This window comes from Corvus hawaiiensis, chromosome 20, assembly GCF_020740725.1.
Source record: "Corvus hawaiiensis isolate bCorHaw1 chromosome 20, bCorHaw1.pri.cur, whole genome shotgun sequence".
NCBI classification, from domain to species: Eukaryota; Metazoa; Chordata; class Aves; order Passeriformes; family Corvidae; genus Corvus; species Corvus hawaiiensis.
In genome coordinates, this window is record NC_063232.1 from 4,621,774 (window position 1) to 4,637,769 (window position 15,996).

At 55.2% G+C, this 15,996-nt stretch overlaps 2 protein-coding genes across 3 annotated transcripts; one reads left to right on the forward strand and one right to left on the reverse strand.

The window, feature by feature from the left end:
• Positions 1-400: 400 nt before the first annotated feature.
• On the forward strand, positions 401-5,410 carry SLC46A1 (solute carrier family 46 member 1). The gene is made up of 5 exons (XM_048324894.1): positions 401-730; positions 1,156-2,008; positions 2,366-2,449; positions 3,408-3,564; positions 4,091-5,410. The coding sequence occupies exons 1-5, from the start codon at positions 488-490 to the stop codon at positions 4,152-4,154; spliced, it is 1,401 nt and encodes a 466-aa protein (XP_048180851.1). The 5' UTR covers positions 401-487; the 3' UTR covers positions 4,155-5,410.
• Positions 5,411-6,287: 877 nt separating this feature from the next.
• On the reverse strand, positions 6,288-15,013 carry SARM1 (sterile alpha and TIR motif containing 1). Of its 2 annotated transcripts, none has more exons than XM_048324697.1 (9): positions 14,367-15,013; positions 11,216-11,834; positions 10,832-11,044; positions 10,615-10,706; positions 9,942-10,177; positions 9,753-9,846; positions 9,200-9,389; positions 8,975-9,096; positions 6,288-8,449 (listed from the first exon to the last, which is right to left on the reverse strand). In XM_048324697.1, the coding sequence occupies exons 1-9, from the start codon at positions 14,816-14,818 to the stop codon at positions 8,338-8,340; spliced, it is 2,130 nt and encodes a 709-aa protein (XP_048180654.1). In that variant the 5' UTR covers positions 14,819-15,013; the 3' UTR covers positions 6,288-8,337. The 2 variants fall into 2 exon arrangements, with proteins under 2 accessions (XP_048180654.1, XP_048180653.1); XM_048324696.1 differs by having other exon boundaries at positions 6,288-8,504.
• Between the last annotated feature and the right edge of the window lie 983 nt (positions 15,014-15,996).

Here is a 15,996-nt window from a genome sequence, read left to right on the forward strand (position 1 = left end):
CACAGCTTCCCAGGGCAGTGGTGGAGTCCCCCTCCCTGCAGGGATTGTGCCGATGTGGCACTTGGGGACATGGTTCAGCGGTGGCTTTGGCCGTGCTGGGCTAACGTCGGACTCGATGATCTCAGAGGGATTTTCTCACCTCAACAATCACACGATTCTATGCAACAACACCCGCTGAGCGCTGCACCTTTAGCACCGCGCTCGCTGCAGCGCCAGCGCCGAGGGGTCTCGGGAACCCCCGCGGTTCCGCTCCGGGCACCGGGGGGAGCGGAGCCGGTCCCGAGCCGGGCGGAGCCGTGTCGGTCCCGTTCCGGGCGGAGCCGTGTCAATCCCGAGCCGGGCGGAGCCGTGTCGCTCCCGAGCCGGGCGGAGCCGTGTCAATGCCGATCCGGGAGGAGCCGTGTTAATCCCGAGCCGGGCGGAGCCGTGTCGGTCCCGATCCGGGCGGAGCCTCCGACCTCGTTCCGGGGGGAGCCTCCGCCCCTCCATGGCTGCCATGGCCGCCCCGCCGCCCGCCGAGCCCCCGGTGCCCCCCGGCCGGCGCTGCCCGTCGCTGCTCGCCGTAGAGCCGCTGCTGTTCCTGGCCACCGTGTCGCTGGGGCTGCAGGGCCCGCTGGCCACCCAGTACCTGTGGGACCGACTGGGTGCCGAGCACGGCTACAGCGACTTCAACAGCACCGACTCCGCCGGCTGCGGGAACGGCAACGCTACCGCCGACCCCCTGCGGCAGGTGGGGACACCGGGGGAGCGGGGGCCCGGGGGGACGGGAGACAGAGGGGAGAGGGCAGCTCTGAGTGCAGATGAAGAACTCAGGGGGAGAGGAGGGTCCGGGGGAGAGGGGAGGCACAGGGATAGATGGGGACGTCCTGGGGAGAGGGGAGTCTGTGGGAGAGGGGAGCCCCAGAAGGAGTGGGAAGCTCACGGGGAACAGGAGGTCCCAGGGGAGAGGGGAACTCTGTGGGAGCAGGGGGAGAGAGGTGTCCCGGAGGAGCCCCAAGGGAAACAGGGAGCTCGGCAGGAGCAGGGAGCCCCTGGGAGCGGAGAGTCCGGAGAGGAATGAGAGCTTGGGAGGAGCAGGGAGCCCCAGGAGGAGTGGGGAGCTCAGAATGGCACTGGCTGCTGTTGGAGCTCCTCAGCTGCCTGTTTCTCCTGCAGGAGGTGGAAGCCCTGGTGTCCCACTGGAACCTCTATATCAACCTGGGAGGTTTCTTCGTCAGCCTCTTCTCCGTGACTCTCTTCGGCCCATGGAGCGACAGCGTGGGCCGGCGCCCGGCGCTGATCCTGCCGGCCGCGGGCATGGCCCTGCAGACGGCCATCTACCTGCTGGTCATGTACCTGGAGCTGCACGTCGCCTTCTTCCTCCTGGGACGCATTTTGAGCGGCCTCACAGGTGACTACAACCTGATCCTGGCCAGCTGCTTCTCCTACGTGGCCGACACCAGCGAGCGGCGTGCGCGGACCTTCCGGGTGGCCATCCTCGAGGCGTGCTTGGGCACTGCAGGCATGGTGGCCAGCATTGGCGGTGGCCAGTGGCGCAAGACCCAGGGCTACATCAACCCCTTCTGGCTGGCCTTTGCTGCCAGCCTTGCTGCCACTCTCTATGCGGCTTTCTTCCTCCAGGAGTCGGTGAAGCAGAAGAAAGCGGCCAAGCTGTTCACGCTCAGCCACTACAAGGCTGTGTACAGGCTGTACACGGCGCCGGAACACCCGAGCTCCAGGTGGAAGCTGGCTCTGTACTCCCTGGCTTTCTTTCTGATTGTCACGGTGCATTTTGGAGCCAAGGACCTCTATGTTTTGTATGAGCTTGGCTTCCCTCTCTGCTGGGCTTCCGACCTCATCGGGTACGGCTCCGCCGCCAGCTACCTGGCTTACCTGAGCAGCCTGGTGGGGCTGAGGCTGCTGCAGCTCTGCCTTGAGGACACCTGGGTGGCAGAGATAGGATTGCTCTCCAACATTGCTGGGCTGGTGGTGATTTCCCTTGCTACCACAACACCACTGATGTTTACAGGTGATGCCGAAGTCTTAAATCCCTGTTTCTCAGGCTTTTAGCATATTGATACTGATGATGTGCTTCTGGAAGTTCAGGCACGTGAGGAAGTTCTGCCTTGTGCACCAAAAAAACTGTGGCAGTGTTGGCCAAACACTAAAGTTGGAAGTGCATCCATGTAGTTCCTAGAATGTTAGGCTTCCCAGAGCTGTATTACACTGCAGACACAGACTAAAGTGCTTTATGAGATCCAGGAGGGTGAATTGTGTGTAAATATAGCAGGGAGACACTGCCAGCAGCTGCAGATTTCTGGGACTGACTTTGGAGACCTTATTTTTCAGCTGAGCATTTCCCTAATGTGCCATGTCTTGCTCACAGGTTATGGGATTCTCTTCCTTTCCATGGCAGCCACTCCAGTCATCAGATCCAAGCTCTCCAAGCTGGTCAGTGAGACGGAACAGGGTAAGGAATTAGCCACTGTGCTTAAGCCAGGTCCTGAAACCCTGTCTTCTTGGAACATTGAAACCAAACTCTGGGGAGGTTAGGAGTTCCCTGGCTGCTCTGGACTCCTGTGCCCCTGCATTCACCCTCAGGCCCAGGGTAATGTTTTATTTTTTTTCCCAAAAAATTGTCATTGTTTAATTCAGACTTGCTGCGTTTTCAAGATGAGAGCAAGAGAAGAGAAGCGGGAATATTTCATTCATCCATCTGTTCGTTTCCAAAACATTTACAAGGAGCAAGAGTTAAAATGGATTATGTAACGAGGAGAAAAGGGTCATTCTCCTGACCATAACTTTCCTCTGTAGACCAGTAACAGTGGCAAGAACCAGGTGTTGTTGGAGGGTTGTATCATTGACCATGGTGAAAGATCATGGGTAACCCTCAGGAGGAGCATAATTGCCTTTTGTCCAGTTCTGTGTTTGGAGGGCTTGCGCTTGCTGTGAAACAGAGCATAGGAATATCTCCGAGGCAGACAGAGGGGGGAGGGAATCCAGGTGGCAGCGATCGAAAGGTGATTTTGCACAGCTCATGTTTCTTATTTTAGAACAGCCACGGCGCGTACAGCAGATTTATGGCGCCAAACCTTCTGCTGTACTTAATGTTTAACAAATGATAAGAGGTGCTTGGCAATCTATAGAGCCCTGGCCTGAAGCATTTACAGTCCAGCTGATAGATAATATCCCTGGTCAGCTCCTGATCCAAATCCTGCAGCTTGGTGAGGTGACCCTGGCCACAGGTTGGACCTGCTGGGCCAGCCCTGTGTCCCCACCTCATCACACTTGATACTCACACCTTTCTGACGGCAAGTTCAACCCCTTGGGAAGACTGGCAGGATCCACTGAGGGTGATGTGTTACAGCTGTTTACAGGCAATAACTGCCTGCCTATCTCACCATTATCCTCTTATCTCTCTTTTCCAGGTGCTCTCTTTGCTTCTGTTGCCTGCGTGGAAGGGCTGTGTTCACTCGTGGCTACAGGAGTGTTCAACTCTCTCTACCCTGCCACCTTGCACTTCATGAGGGGATTCCCATTTCTTTTTGGGGCTATAATCCTTCTTATTCCAGCAGCTATCCTTGGGTAATTTACTTCAAATGCCTAAACTTTGCCATGCCATGTCATATGGACAATACTATTTACTTTTAGGATAGAAGCTGGCAGTTTTTAAGGCATATTTTCAGTTATGGTTGTGAGAGGGTGTTTGGTGCCCCGGTAAACAGAGGTGCAGGTCATTTCTTTTGGAATCTGAATCGTAGGGATAAACCTGCAGCCTGAGTGATGTAGCTGCCGATATTCAAACTACTTCAAAGCCTCACTCCACCCTCAGTGGAATCCAAAATCTGGAATTGAATTTGAAAGTTCTTCATGGAGGAGATGGAGCTCTCTCAGCAGTCTCTCTTCCTGTAATTTCTTTAGTAATTAAAGCAGAAGTTTTGTTGTGATAGAAAACAAATCCTCTGGGAGGGGGAACGTGTTGGGATTTGTACAAGTGCAACAGCTCCTGGCAGGGTCATTTTGTTTTGTTCCTCTGAAACTTGTAAGACTCACTCAATTCAGCAACATCTCCATGTGCCTTTGAAAGTTGAAACTGTTCATTCTTTTCTAGGTGGATACAACTCTGGGATTCGAAACACGACTACAACCACTTCCAAGACGCTAGGAAAGACTGAATTTAACAACAAGGAATTCGCCAGCACGGCAGCGTCCACCTGAAGATTGCACTTTGTTCTTCCCTCAAAGCACAGATCAGTGTGGGAGGGACACCCTGCTTGTCCTTACTAACTTCTGAATGCCAAATAGTTGGAAATCACAGGAGGAACTTGATTTGGAGCTGTGAATGCCTCCTCAACATTGTGTTGGCTCATCTGTCAGAGAAAACCCAAGAGGTCCAAAAGCCAATCAAGCTGTTCTGAGGACCTTTTGCAAAGCTGGTTTGGGGTTTGGTGGGGCCAGAAGGCTCTGCCATGCTTTTAGTGGGGAGAGAGGACTGAGTTCTGGTTTGATTGCCAAGCATTTTCACCTCTGAGTACTACAGTGTGCAGCAGAGGAGCTGTTGGTGTGGTTGAGGCACAGACTGAATCAGAGGCACCCAGCAGTGTCCTGCTGGGGGTGGGGGGAAGATCTGTGCTCTAGATCATCATGTTACCAGTAAAAACCCAACAAATGTGACATGCCAGACCACAAAAATCCTTATGGAGAGGGGCAGTTTAGCACAGGAGTGCTATTGCTGTCCTTGCTGACTGAACCAGCTTTAGTTTTGCAAGTCAGAGGTGTCCTAAAGAGAGGATCTAATTGATGAAGTGTTGGAAGGAATGCCAGGGGCATGTCCTGCCTGTCTGCAGCTCAGCCCAGGATCTCAGAGGTGTTTTCGAGAAGTAACATCATCTGAGAATACTGGAGTGCCAGTAGAATAAATCCTGGGTTAGGAGGGACCCCCGAGGATCCTTGAAGCAACTCCTGCAGGTGCCTTAATTGACAGTTGCCAAACCTGATGAACTTAAGGCTAAAATTGTTGGAATTTTTTCCCCTTACACTGCAAAACAGTTTGATGGGTGTGCCCCAGTCATGTGCAATTGCTGCTGTGCTTATCCAGAGCCCTTCCTCAGCAAGCTGGTGTGGGGACAGGACTTGTGTCTTTAGGATTAGTTTCTTTTCACTGTACATAGCATAATTTTGTGTTAATGACCTTTGCTGCCTGGTTTGGGATCTGTTAATGCCAGCAAGCAAACCCCACGTCCATGGTGCTTATAGTTGTTCTTTCTGAAGCATTACCTGTGTTGCTGCTGTCCCTTTTTTCTTCAACGTGCCATAAACCAGCAGTTCTGTGTGCACTGCACTGCACACGCTGTTCTGGTATGTGCAGTAATGACTTTACTCTTACTTTCAGAATGAATAAAACCTTCATGCTCTTTTATGGTTCATAAAACTCTGGGTATCTTGTGCAGCTCTTGATTTCCTTCGTCCTTGACTTGTTCAGGGCTTCTCTTCGTTGTTTTCATTCTCAGCCCTGTATTGAAGACTTTAGTAAAGAAGGAGCAGCAGGGATTTATCTGTCTTGTGGAGAATGAGTATGTGAGAGTGAAAAATCAGGAAAAATGCAGGTTTGGGTCTTGCAAGTAGCCCAAACTTGCTTTTGCTGACCACCAGGGTAAAGTTTGCAGGAGAGCTTCATTTGAAACCCATCTTCAGTGTGCAGAAAATGTGAAATGCTTGTAGCCAGCTTTGTCCCTGTCCATTGGGAGTTTGTGGTCGAAGCAGGAGAACTGGGGAGTAGAGAAGCAAGGAGGCTTTAAGAACTTGGTGTTCCTCCACTTGCTCCAAGCAGTCGTGCCAGGGAACACAGGAGTTACAGGTCTGATTGCTGGGCTAAGCCTGGAACTGGCCTCCCCGAGGAACAGGGCATGCTGTGAATGCTGCAGTAGATGTTTGTGGCTGAGCTGATTGTGAAGCAAAGTCGTCTGCTCCACAGAGGCCAATTCAAGCGGCTGCTCAGTGTTGTGCAGTGAGGTGAAACCTGGCTCTGCATGGGGAGAGGTTCAATGGCAGCTATTAGGCCTTATTAAAAAAATTAAACCAAAGTTTTTCTAGGCTGTCCTCCAAGAGTTGCAACAGTGGAGCCATGGCTGGTGGCAGCAGGCAGAGTCCCTGGGGATGCAGTGCATCAGCCCGTGCAAAGGTGAGTGGGAAGTGAGGGGTTCCTGCAGGGAATGGTGCTTGGGAATGTCAGTCCTGCTTCACGATGGCAAGGGAAAACAAGTGTGAAAAGCCTGCAGGGAGAGAAGCATGCGATACAGACAAAGGAGTGGGGATTTAGAGTAAAAACCAGATTTATTAATAATGCCTGATAGAATAACTCCAAACACTTTTTGACATGGCAGAGCAAAGGAATGAGGGAGGGTGAGGACAGAGGAATTCATTTCCTTGGGACTACTCCAGCTGGAAGGGGCTGGGTCTGGGATGTTTTGCCAGAAGCAGGGCAAGTTCATTGAGGTGAAGATAGTGATGGGGAAACAGGAGGAGTCACAGTCTGGGCAGCTGGAGGAGGAGATGGGGTCTGGTTTCAGGTGAGACACCTGAGCTGTGGAGAACAAGTAAATCTCCACACTGAATGCTGGGTGAGGAGGTTGATTGCTACAGAGCTCCTGAGAAACAAGATGCAATCATCTTACCAGGTATTATTGCAGGGAGAAAAAATCCTTAGGACTGTTTGTATGGGACTCCTTCAGTGGCCATGGAGGCCTTGACATTCAGTTACTGAAGGCTTTTCCCTGAAGCAGCTCACAAGAGGCTTTTATCCTTTGGCAGATTCACCTTTGGGCTCATCTGCTGGCTTCTGGTTGTTTAATCTGGAGATTAGATGGATTCTAATTGTGTTGAATGCTGGGCAGATAGGGCTATTAACCTTTCAGTAGAGAGCAAAGATGCCATTAACTGTGAGCTGATAAGAACTATCCATAAAGCACCAGAATTAACTTCTCTCTTTTTTCTTTTTTCCTGAAATGTTTGTGGATCCAAGCCAAAAGAAAAAAGTGTTTGTGTTCCTGACAGTTAAAGCAGGGCTTCAGGGAGAGCCAGCAGGAGGACAAGGAAGCTGAGACTCTTTGTTACCTCCTGGAAGAGTTGAGTTTTTCTCGAGCAGGGATAGGAAGAGGAGCCTGCTGCTTCTGCAAGGAGATTCAGCAGCCTGGAGAGTGGAATTCAGGGATTTGTGTCAGGATACCCACAGTTCCTCACCAGCAGTGTTGGCAGCAGGCACTGATGGTCCTGCTCCCATCTGGAGCATCCTTTGCCAGCCCTTTGCATCAACTTCACTTTTTCTTGATATTTTAAGCTGAGGAGCTGCAAACAGCCCCAGTAGGTGTTGAGAAGAGGTTGGTAGGAAGAAACAATTGGAATTGCATCCAGCAATGAGGAGGGACAACCCCAAGGAGCTCAGCCAGGGCTGTGGGGGTGTGTGGTGGTCAGCAGAGAGATTCGCCAGCTCCTGCTGAAGGCACAGAGCATGGGAGATCGGCTGTGGAGCAGTGACAGGATAAAATACAGCCACAGTGAATAATAACTCCACAAACACAGCAATTAGCATCTTCCCTGCATGGATAGAACTTTTCCAGGGTCACAGTCCAGCCTCCAGTGCCCTGAAATCAGAGACCTGATCAAGTGGTGAAGCTGAGACCTCAGATGGAGGGAAGGAGGGTATTTTAAAAGCACTTTTTGCAGAGATCCTGCAGAAACTTCACGTGGTCTAACCCCAAACTTCCACTGCCAGAGTTAAGAGCACACAGCGGTGTTGCAGCACTGGGAGGTGGAAGTCCCATGAGGAGGGAAGGAGCTCTTGTGATAAAGGGACATTGCTGGGAAAGATAAAGCAGTTCAGAAGGCCCCTGTGGGTTATCTTTCCCAAACACAAAGATTTTGTTAGGGCTTAGTTTTTATTTGCCCTTTCCTGCTCTCAGTTTCTGACCACAAGGATATTCCTGGGACACGCAGCAGAGCCACACATTCCTCTCAATTGCTCTTCTCTCCTGTGTGTCCTCTTGTGATGGATTCTCAACACTTTTCCAATTTTAAGTCCTTGGAAGATCCTTCCTCTTTGGATGTGTTTCTGAGGGAAGCTGTAGCTGCTTGTGGGGTCTGGATGGTGCCAGTTTCACACCCCGTGCATGTCCTGCCACTTCACATGGAAGACACATAATCCATCCCAGAGTCCACCCTGGCTTGGCTCCCCAGGCGCCGTGGGGAGAGGGGCCAAGGGGCTTGTATTTGGAGGGTGAGGAGGGAGTAAAGAGCCACAGGTTTTCTCTCAAAGATAGGAAAAAGTCAGGAGGGATAAATTTGGACCCCCACAAAAAGGGGTCAGCTGGGAGTCTCTGAGGCTGCTGTGCTGCTGGTTCTAGCTCTGCCCCAGGGAGTGCAAACAGTCCAGCCCGTTCTCCGACCCAGCCGAGGAGTCCCGGGAGGAGCGGCCCTGGAGAAAGCGGATGATTTTGTCAATCGTCGCCTCCTGGTACTCGTGGGACCACCTGTATTCGAGGGGAAAATGTGATACTTTCTCTGGTGTGTGTGGGGTGCCACAAGATAGCTGCATTCATTTGGGCTAGAAGCTAGAGACCCCTTTCCTCCACCCCAGCTCTCCAGGAGCTCCTTGGATGCCCTGCCAGGCTGGGATGCACAAAGGGAAGGCAGGAGGGGAAAGAAACCCAGGTGAGCTGTGAAACCTGCCAGCATCACTCCTGCCTGGGGCCAGGTGTCCTCCTGGCAGTGACTCCTCTGTCACCCAGAGGAGCCCCAGCACAACACCAGCAGCAGGGATGTGGTGGAAACCTTTGCTCCCTTCATGCTTTGGAGTACCTGGAGTGACTCACTGTCCCTTTGACCTGTTCTGCCTCCCTCATCTGTTTGTCCCAATGTCCTTGGGCTCTTTGCTACTCCTTATGCGAGTTGTTCTCTCCAGGTGTCAAGGAACCCCATGGCACAGCTGGCTTTTACTTACATGATACCATTGAATTTCAGGACAGCCCTCATGTCCTTGGGAAGGGTTTCTGGGTCCGGCCACTCAAAATGGTCTGTGACAGGTACAATGTTCTTTCCAGAGTTCAGGGCTGTCACAATCTCCTGCAGGAACAGAACATGCAGGTTTTCATGGCCTCTATCAGCCCATCACCAACTCCCTCCCACTCCAGTGTTCACACAGCTCCCACCTGGTGGCATCTCTTACCTTGTGTACCCAGTCCTTGCACTCGGGGTCCTCCATGCATTTGTCCAGTGCATTTGGCGAGAGGACCAGCACAAAATTCCGGGCACTCAGGACGCTCTGGAGCAGTTTATCTTCAAACTTCCCTGCCTCCAGCTTCTCCACGTCGATGAACACGCTGAAGCCGTGGAGCTGCAGGTGGACCTTCAGCAGGCTGGTGGCAAGAGAGGACAGCACCATGAGGAGATGTTTCATGTGCTGTCCCACCGCGTTGGCTGAGACAGGAGCAGGGAATGAGATGCCAGCTCCAGCCCAGCTGTCTGGGCACGTGCAGAGAACTCAAGGAGCTGACATTGACGCCCTGCTGTGATCCTCTACAGCCCTACGAGTGTGAGGAAAGGGTCAGTCAGTGCCAAAGCGACCATGACAGGGCTGGGAATTGGCCCCTCCACTGTGCAGGTTATCATGCGTGTTGTCCCCATTTTTTCTGCAGCTTTTTGCAGCCTCCCTTCCTCCCCATTTCACACTTTTCCCACCCACCTTCCCTCTGGGCTTCACCGTTCCCTGCAGGACTCACCTGGCCAGCTGCGAGCCGGTGCTCCTCCGGTAGCTGATGAACACATCGGTCCCGTTGGACGTGGTTTGCAGCGTGATGGGGGAGTGAAGCGTTTCTAGGCAGCGCAAAACAACCACCAGAAGTTAAAAACCACCCAGCAGCTCATCCCAAACACCCCTCAACACCCCTCCCTCCTGCTGGGAGCCGCACCCCTGGCCGCGGTGAGGATGCGGACGCGGTGGAAGCCGGTGTGGATGTGACAGTCCTCCTGCAGCTGCTGCTCCGTCACGCGGTGCAGGAAGTTGCGGTCGATGCCGCAGGTGAGCAGGTTGTAGGTGTACTGCCGGAATTTGGGGTCGATGCCCCCCAGCCAATCGGCCAGGTTGCTGCGGTCGCAGGTGGAGTAATTGGCGAAGGTCTTGAGCTCCGTCAGCTCCCGGAAAAACCTCGTGGAGAAATAAATGGAGCACTTAGAGACATGTGGGACCACATCTTTTACCTGCTCAGGAGGGAGTGCAGCTCTGTGCTGGGGTGAAGGATGAGCTACAGGAAGAGGAAAGAGAAGAACAGCAGCATGGGAGTGCTGGTCCTTGGGACACCGAGGTGTGAGGAGCTCAGCTAAGGGTAAGTTCCCATCTTTCTGGGTAACTTCCAGGATCCCACCTGCCCTGTGCCACAGCTGCTCTTTCCCCCACCCACACCTGTGCAGTGGTCCCATTACAGAAATCTCTCTGGGACTACAAAATACAGTGGAAAAGCCCTGGCAGTCCAGGTTTTGCATTTGGAGGATCTCCATTCTCGTTTTTGCAGAGACCTTGTCCCTGGCTCTGCCACTGTGGTGATGGCCATGAGGGAGTCCAGTGTGCTCTGGTGGTGGTCCTACCTTTTCCGAGTGATGCTGGAGTCCATTCCCAAATCCTTCTGCAGCTCCTGCTCTGTCAGCCTCAGGAGAATGTCCCCATCCACCTGGTGATCCTGCCAAGAGAAATCCAGGCTGGAAAGGTCCCAGGAAAAGCTTCTGGGTGAGATGCTTACACCTGTGCTGCAAGATGGAGCAGAAGTGTCCATCCAGGTGTCCCTCCCCCAGCACAAAGCCCTACCAGGAATCTCTGGCAGTATTTATTGAATCCAATCTGCTGCAGCCACGTCTGCACCTCACAGGACTTCCAGTTGGGAACCGTGGGTAGGATGCGCCGAGGAACCTCCTCCCCTATCATGCGCAGCACCTTTTTGGCCAGGGAGGAGGTGGTGCTGCTGGTGGAGTAGCACACAATCCTCTTCAGGCTCTGCGTGGCCCCAATCTCGCTGAAAATCTGGGGGCATAAAGGGAGGAGATGTCACTTTGCTTCCCATCATCCTCTTCCCAACAAGCTGTGCTGGGCCAGGGGAGGACGAAGGTGTTTGGTGAGCAAAAGACACCAAGATGCAGCTGTGGCACCCCTTCCCTTTGACACCACCTTCCTCCAGGCCAACCTACCCTTTACCTGTGTTTTCTTCTGCCTGGCTTTGATGGCAGCCTCGGTGCAGAGGTAGAAGGCAGCGATGCACTGGGCTTCCAGCCGGGAGCTGTCCAGCAGGGGCACGAGGCGCTGCAGGTCCTGCGCCGTCCGCCCCTGGATGTTGTCACTGCTGCCCAGCATCTCGCGGGCAAACTGCTCCGGATCCAGCGAGGCGATGAAGGGCTCCACCAGAGCCAGCGTCCCCGAGCGCTCCACCTCCTTCTCGATCTCCTTGTTGGTGGCCAGCACCGTGATGGCCAGGCAGGCGTGCAGCCGGATCAGCTCGTCGTCTTTGGAGAAGGCCAGCGGGAAAAGCCACTCTGCCGCCTTCTTCTCGATCATGAGGCGCTGGTTGGCCTGGCCCCCGTACATGGCACAGTTGGCCAAGGCCATGGCACAGTGGCGCAGCACGGCGGGGTCCGTCCAGCGGCACCAGTAGAGGATGGCGTCCAGGCCCCCGTCGGAGATGAGCTGGAAGCAGGTCTCCTCCGTATGCTTGAACATGTGCTCCAGGATCCCAGAGACGCTCTGAGCCAGCTGAGGGACATCCCGCTCCTTGGCTAAGTTCAGGATCACGCCCAGACCGATGCGAGCGATCCGGTCCCTGCGGGAAGGAGAGGCAGGTGAGGGGCGGAAGGATGTGCAAGGAGTGAGAACAGTGACTGGTGTGCCCCGTGCCGTGGTGATATTTATCCCAGGACAGACAGACGTCTCCTTGTGGGACACAGCTGCCAGATATGCAATGCAGCAAGATGCAACAGGCTGGTGCTGGAAAAGCCTGTCTGGGTCTGATGGAAGAACTTGTGATGGGGTGCACAGTCCAGGACTCCCTTGCTGGATGCTCTCATGCTCGAGGTAGGATGTTCATAGCAATTAATTAACAGGCAGGGTAGGTTAATGCCAGGCTGGAAATGGATCTGCTGTGCCAGCCATTGCTGTGGTGTGGAGATGTTTTGGGGTGAAACTTGTTTGTCCCCTAAGAACTGCTGCCAGTGCTGTCAGGGCAGGGCTGTCACATCTGGATGAGCAGTCAAGCAGCCCTGTCCACAAGCAGGACACAGAGGGGGGGTCTGTCTGTCCTGGGATGGCAGCTGGAGGGAAGCTCGCTATTTCCTCAGTCCTTCACTCTTCTGGAAGAGGACAGCAAGAGCCTGGGGTAGGTGGCCAAGGGCCACCAGCTGCTGCTCAGCCATGGCTGACCTTGGGAGTCCTGTGCTTAAAATGACACCTGAATGGGGCTGTGCCTTGAAAATGAGGTGAGGAAGGGGAAAATCAGGATCATAGAATGATGTGGGTTGGAAGCGACATAAAAATTCATCCAGTTCCAACCCCCTGCCACAGGCAGGGACACCTTCCACTATCCCAGGTTGCTCCAAGCCCTGTCCAACCTGGCCTTGGACACTCCCAGGGGTGTGTGCACAGCTTCTCTGGGCAACCTGTGCCAGGGCCTCACCACCCTCTGAGATGAGCTCTTGGCTGTGCTCCCATGAGCTTTCCTGGGGTGAGTGGCAGCTCCATTCCTCCCCTCAGCAGTGGCCATTTGGTGCCGTGACAGAGCTGCTCTGTTAGTGAGGCAGCACTGGCAGAGGTGCCCCATGCCCTGCTGCTCACGAGGGCAGTGGCACTTGGTCCCCAGCGATGGTGGGGTGATGGCACACCAGCCTCTGTGCTGGCAGGCAGGAAGAGCATTTCTGGGAAGCCTGTGACCCACAGGGCTCTCAGTGACCTTGGGGTGGGTTTGACAGGAAATGTTGTGGAGAGTCCTGGGGGGAAAAAAAAAGCCTTCAGCCTGGGTCTGGCTCCGAGCCCGGACTCAGCCATGGAGCTGGATGACAAACGTGGCCCCAACAGGTCCCCCACTCCCTGCAGCCGCAGATGGAGCCAGGACCTGTCCATCTCCCAGCTAAACACCTCTGCTGCTGTGCACAGACTAGCAGAGCTCTGTAAGTGAGAGCCTTGGACCCAAGGGGGAACCCCACACCTCCCTGCCATCGCTCAGAAGTTGTGGGAAGTGAGGGCCTGGAAGCCCATGGCCCATGAACTGCTCCTGGAGCAGAGACAACAACTCCAGCAAATGCTTTCTCTTGCTAAGGAGCTGAGTGCTGAATGCAGCCCGTGCCAGTGATGCTTCCTGGGATTAAATTCCACCCTAATGGGCTTTCCTGATTTAGCTGCCGCTTATTTTTGCCTGCCAGTGCATGCAGTGAGGCCCAGGCTGTGAGTCCACAACCTTCCAGCAGGAGATATCCCCCAGGAAGCCGGAGCAACTTTGGCCAGGCTCCCTTCACATACTTTCCAGAGCCCTGGCTGGCTGGGTTAAAGTGCTCCAAGGGAGAGCAGGCAGAGTGCACTTGGGGTGTTGGAAGGGTGAGCTGTGTGTGGGTGCTGCATCAGCAGTGCTGTGATTTCGATGTGTCAGGTGCCACGGGTGCACATGCACCTGTGTACACGCACACACGCTCAGGCACACGCTCCCACCCCACAGTGCCCATGCTCTGACAAAAACATCCCAGCATCTCTCACCTGTCCTGGGCAGCATCTGAACTAGGGGCCAAGGGCTGCTGACCCCTCCTTATGGCTTCATTCCAGCCCTGGTCAGCAGCAGGAAGGCTCTGGGAAGCGGCTTTGTCCTCCTCCTCCTCCTGCTGCAGCTATGGCTAAAGAGGAGTCACGTCTTGTCCTTCGGGTCAGATACTCTGAGCCAGCCAAACTGACTCAGCTCAACCAGGCTGAGGGGGGCTCAGGAGGACAGCCCAGCCCTCATCAGCATCCCTGAGAGGGGGCTGGTCCTCCTCCCTCCAGCTGTGGGGGAAGGGAGCAGCTCATGGTCATTGCCTGGACATGAATCTGCACAAGTGCTGGGTGTGAGGGGATGTGGTGGGGATCCGGGGGGGTTTGTGCGACTGGGAGCACCCAGAGCAGGGAAATTTGAGGGGTGTGGGTGGGATGGGTGAAGGTAGGTCCAAGGCCAGTTTGGATGGACTTGAAGCAACCTGGTCTATGGAAGGTGCCCCTGCCCATGGCAGAGGGTTGAGATGAGGTCTTTAAGGTCCCTTCGAACCCAAACCATTCTGGGGTGCCCGGGGCAGTGGGGAGGGCTGTGCCCGGCAGGGTCAGGGGCTCTGTGCAGACTCACCTGTTTTCCGCCACCAGGATCTGCTCCAGGAGTTTTCCTGCCTGGCACTTGGTCTCCAGCTCGGCGGTGTAGAGCAGGTTGAGCAGCAGGTCCAGGCCTCCCTCGAGGCGAATCACATCGCACAGCACCTTGGCCACGTCCCTCCCCACGGCGGGCATCCCCCAGGCCTCCTCCACCAGCCGGAACACCTCGGACAGGGCCGCCCGCAGCCCCTCGGGGGTGGCCGCCTGCGTGGCGTGGGCGATGGCCCGGCGGAGGACGGGCAGGACCCGCTCCAGCGCCTCCCGCACCTCGGTGCCCACCCCGGGGGAGACCCCGCCGTGCTCCCGGGCGCTGCCCCCGCCCGCCCAGCCGCCCGCCCGGCTCACACACTCGGGCACCGCCAGCCTCTCCGCGCTCGCCATGGCCAGGGACCGGCCCAGGGTGTGCAGCGACAGGAGCAGGGCGAGCATCGGCGGCTGCTACCGCAGCATCCCCCGCCACCGCCCCCGCGGGGACCCTCCGCTCCTGCGGGAACGCGGGTGGCCGGCTGGGGGGGACAAGAGGGGGGATGCTCCCGCTCCCCCCTCTGCCCTGCCGGGATGCGGAGCTGGAAGCGGAGCCGGATCCGCCTTCCCCGAGCCGGGCTCAGCTTCCCGGTCCCCGGGGCTGATGTCACCGGGCGCAGGCACCGCCTCTCCAAGGAGGGGCTCGGTCCCGGCAGCTGCAGCCCCCTCCCGCTGCAGATTCCCCCAGACCCCTCCTGCTACCAGCCCCGGAAGGATCTAATAGAAGCGTGGATGTGGCTCCTGGGGACATGGTTCGGTGGTGGGCTTGGCAGTGCCGGGATGACGGCTGGAGTCGGTGTTGGAGGGCTTGTCCAACCTAAATTCTGTGATTCTGTGGTTGTGGCCTTTCAATGCTTAAATAGGGCTCTTAAAAAAAAAAAAGGGAAAGTGACTTTTTACGTGAATAGATAGCGATAAGACAAAGGGGAACGGTTTTAAAATAAAAGATGAGGGATTTCGATTAGATATTAGGAGAGCATTTTTACTTGCGAGGTACTTGTTCAGGGAAGCTGTAGATGTCCCAACCCTGAAAGTGTCCAAGGCCAGGTTGGACGGGGCTTGGAGCAACCTGGTCTAGTGGAAGGTGTCCCTGCCCATGGCAGGAACTGGAACTAGACAGTCCTTCCTTTTCAACTCAAACTATTCTATTCCACAGCCCCCCCTTGTCCCTCCTGAGCTGGGGCTTGTCCAGCTGTCCCCAGGGCCAAAATCCCCCCATTGTGCTCGAGCTGCTGCTGCGGTGTCGCTTCCATGGCAGGCAGGGACCCCCACGCTGATTTTGCAGCACATCTCTTCAGGACCCTCTGTGACCAGCCAGGGGGCACAGGGTGGAGGCAAAGGGGACCGGGCACCGTGGTGGTCACGGTGAGGTTGTGACCACCCTGGCACAGTGTTTTGAACCCGTTTGGTATCAGCAGGGGGAAAATACCCACTGCTTGGAGGAAATTCAGAGCAGCTCTTCTGGGTGGGCTCGAGATTTGCATGATAAAAGAAAGAGCAGAGGCAGCCTGGGTCTCTTTTGTTTTCTTTTTTCCAGGCCAGACGTGCTCAGGGCAGAAATGCTTAAATGCTTTGGGCATTTC

Bases quoted from the DNA above. Each gene is read 5' to 3' on its own strand.
- SLC46A1 (XM_048324894.1), top strand. From the start codon at position 488: ATGGCTGCCATGGCCGCCCCGCCGCCCGCCGAGCCCCCGGTGCCCCCC. The intron at 731-1,155 runs GTGGGGACACCG...TTTCTCCTGCAG, and splicing joins CCGCCGACCCCCTGCGGCAG to GAGGTGGAAGCCCTGGTGTC. The intron at 3,565-4,090 runs GTAATTTACTTC...ATTCTTTTCTAG, and splicing joins ATTCCAGCAGCTATCCTTGG to GTGGATACAACTCTGGGATT.
- SARM1 (XM_048324696.1), bottom strand. From the start codon at position 14,818: ATGCTCGCCCTGCTCCTGTCGCTGCACACCCTGGGCCGGTCCCTGGCC. The intron at 11,835-14,366 runs GTGAGTCTGCAC...TCCTTCCCGCAG, and splicing joins ATCCTGGTGGCGGAAAACAG to GGACCGGATCGCTCGCATCG. The intron at 10,178-10,614 runs GTAGGACCACCA...TTTCTCCACGAG, and splicing joins TCCAGCATCACTCGGAAAAG to GTTTTTCCGGGAGCTGACGG.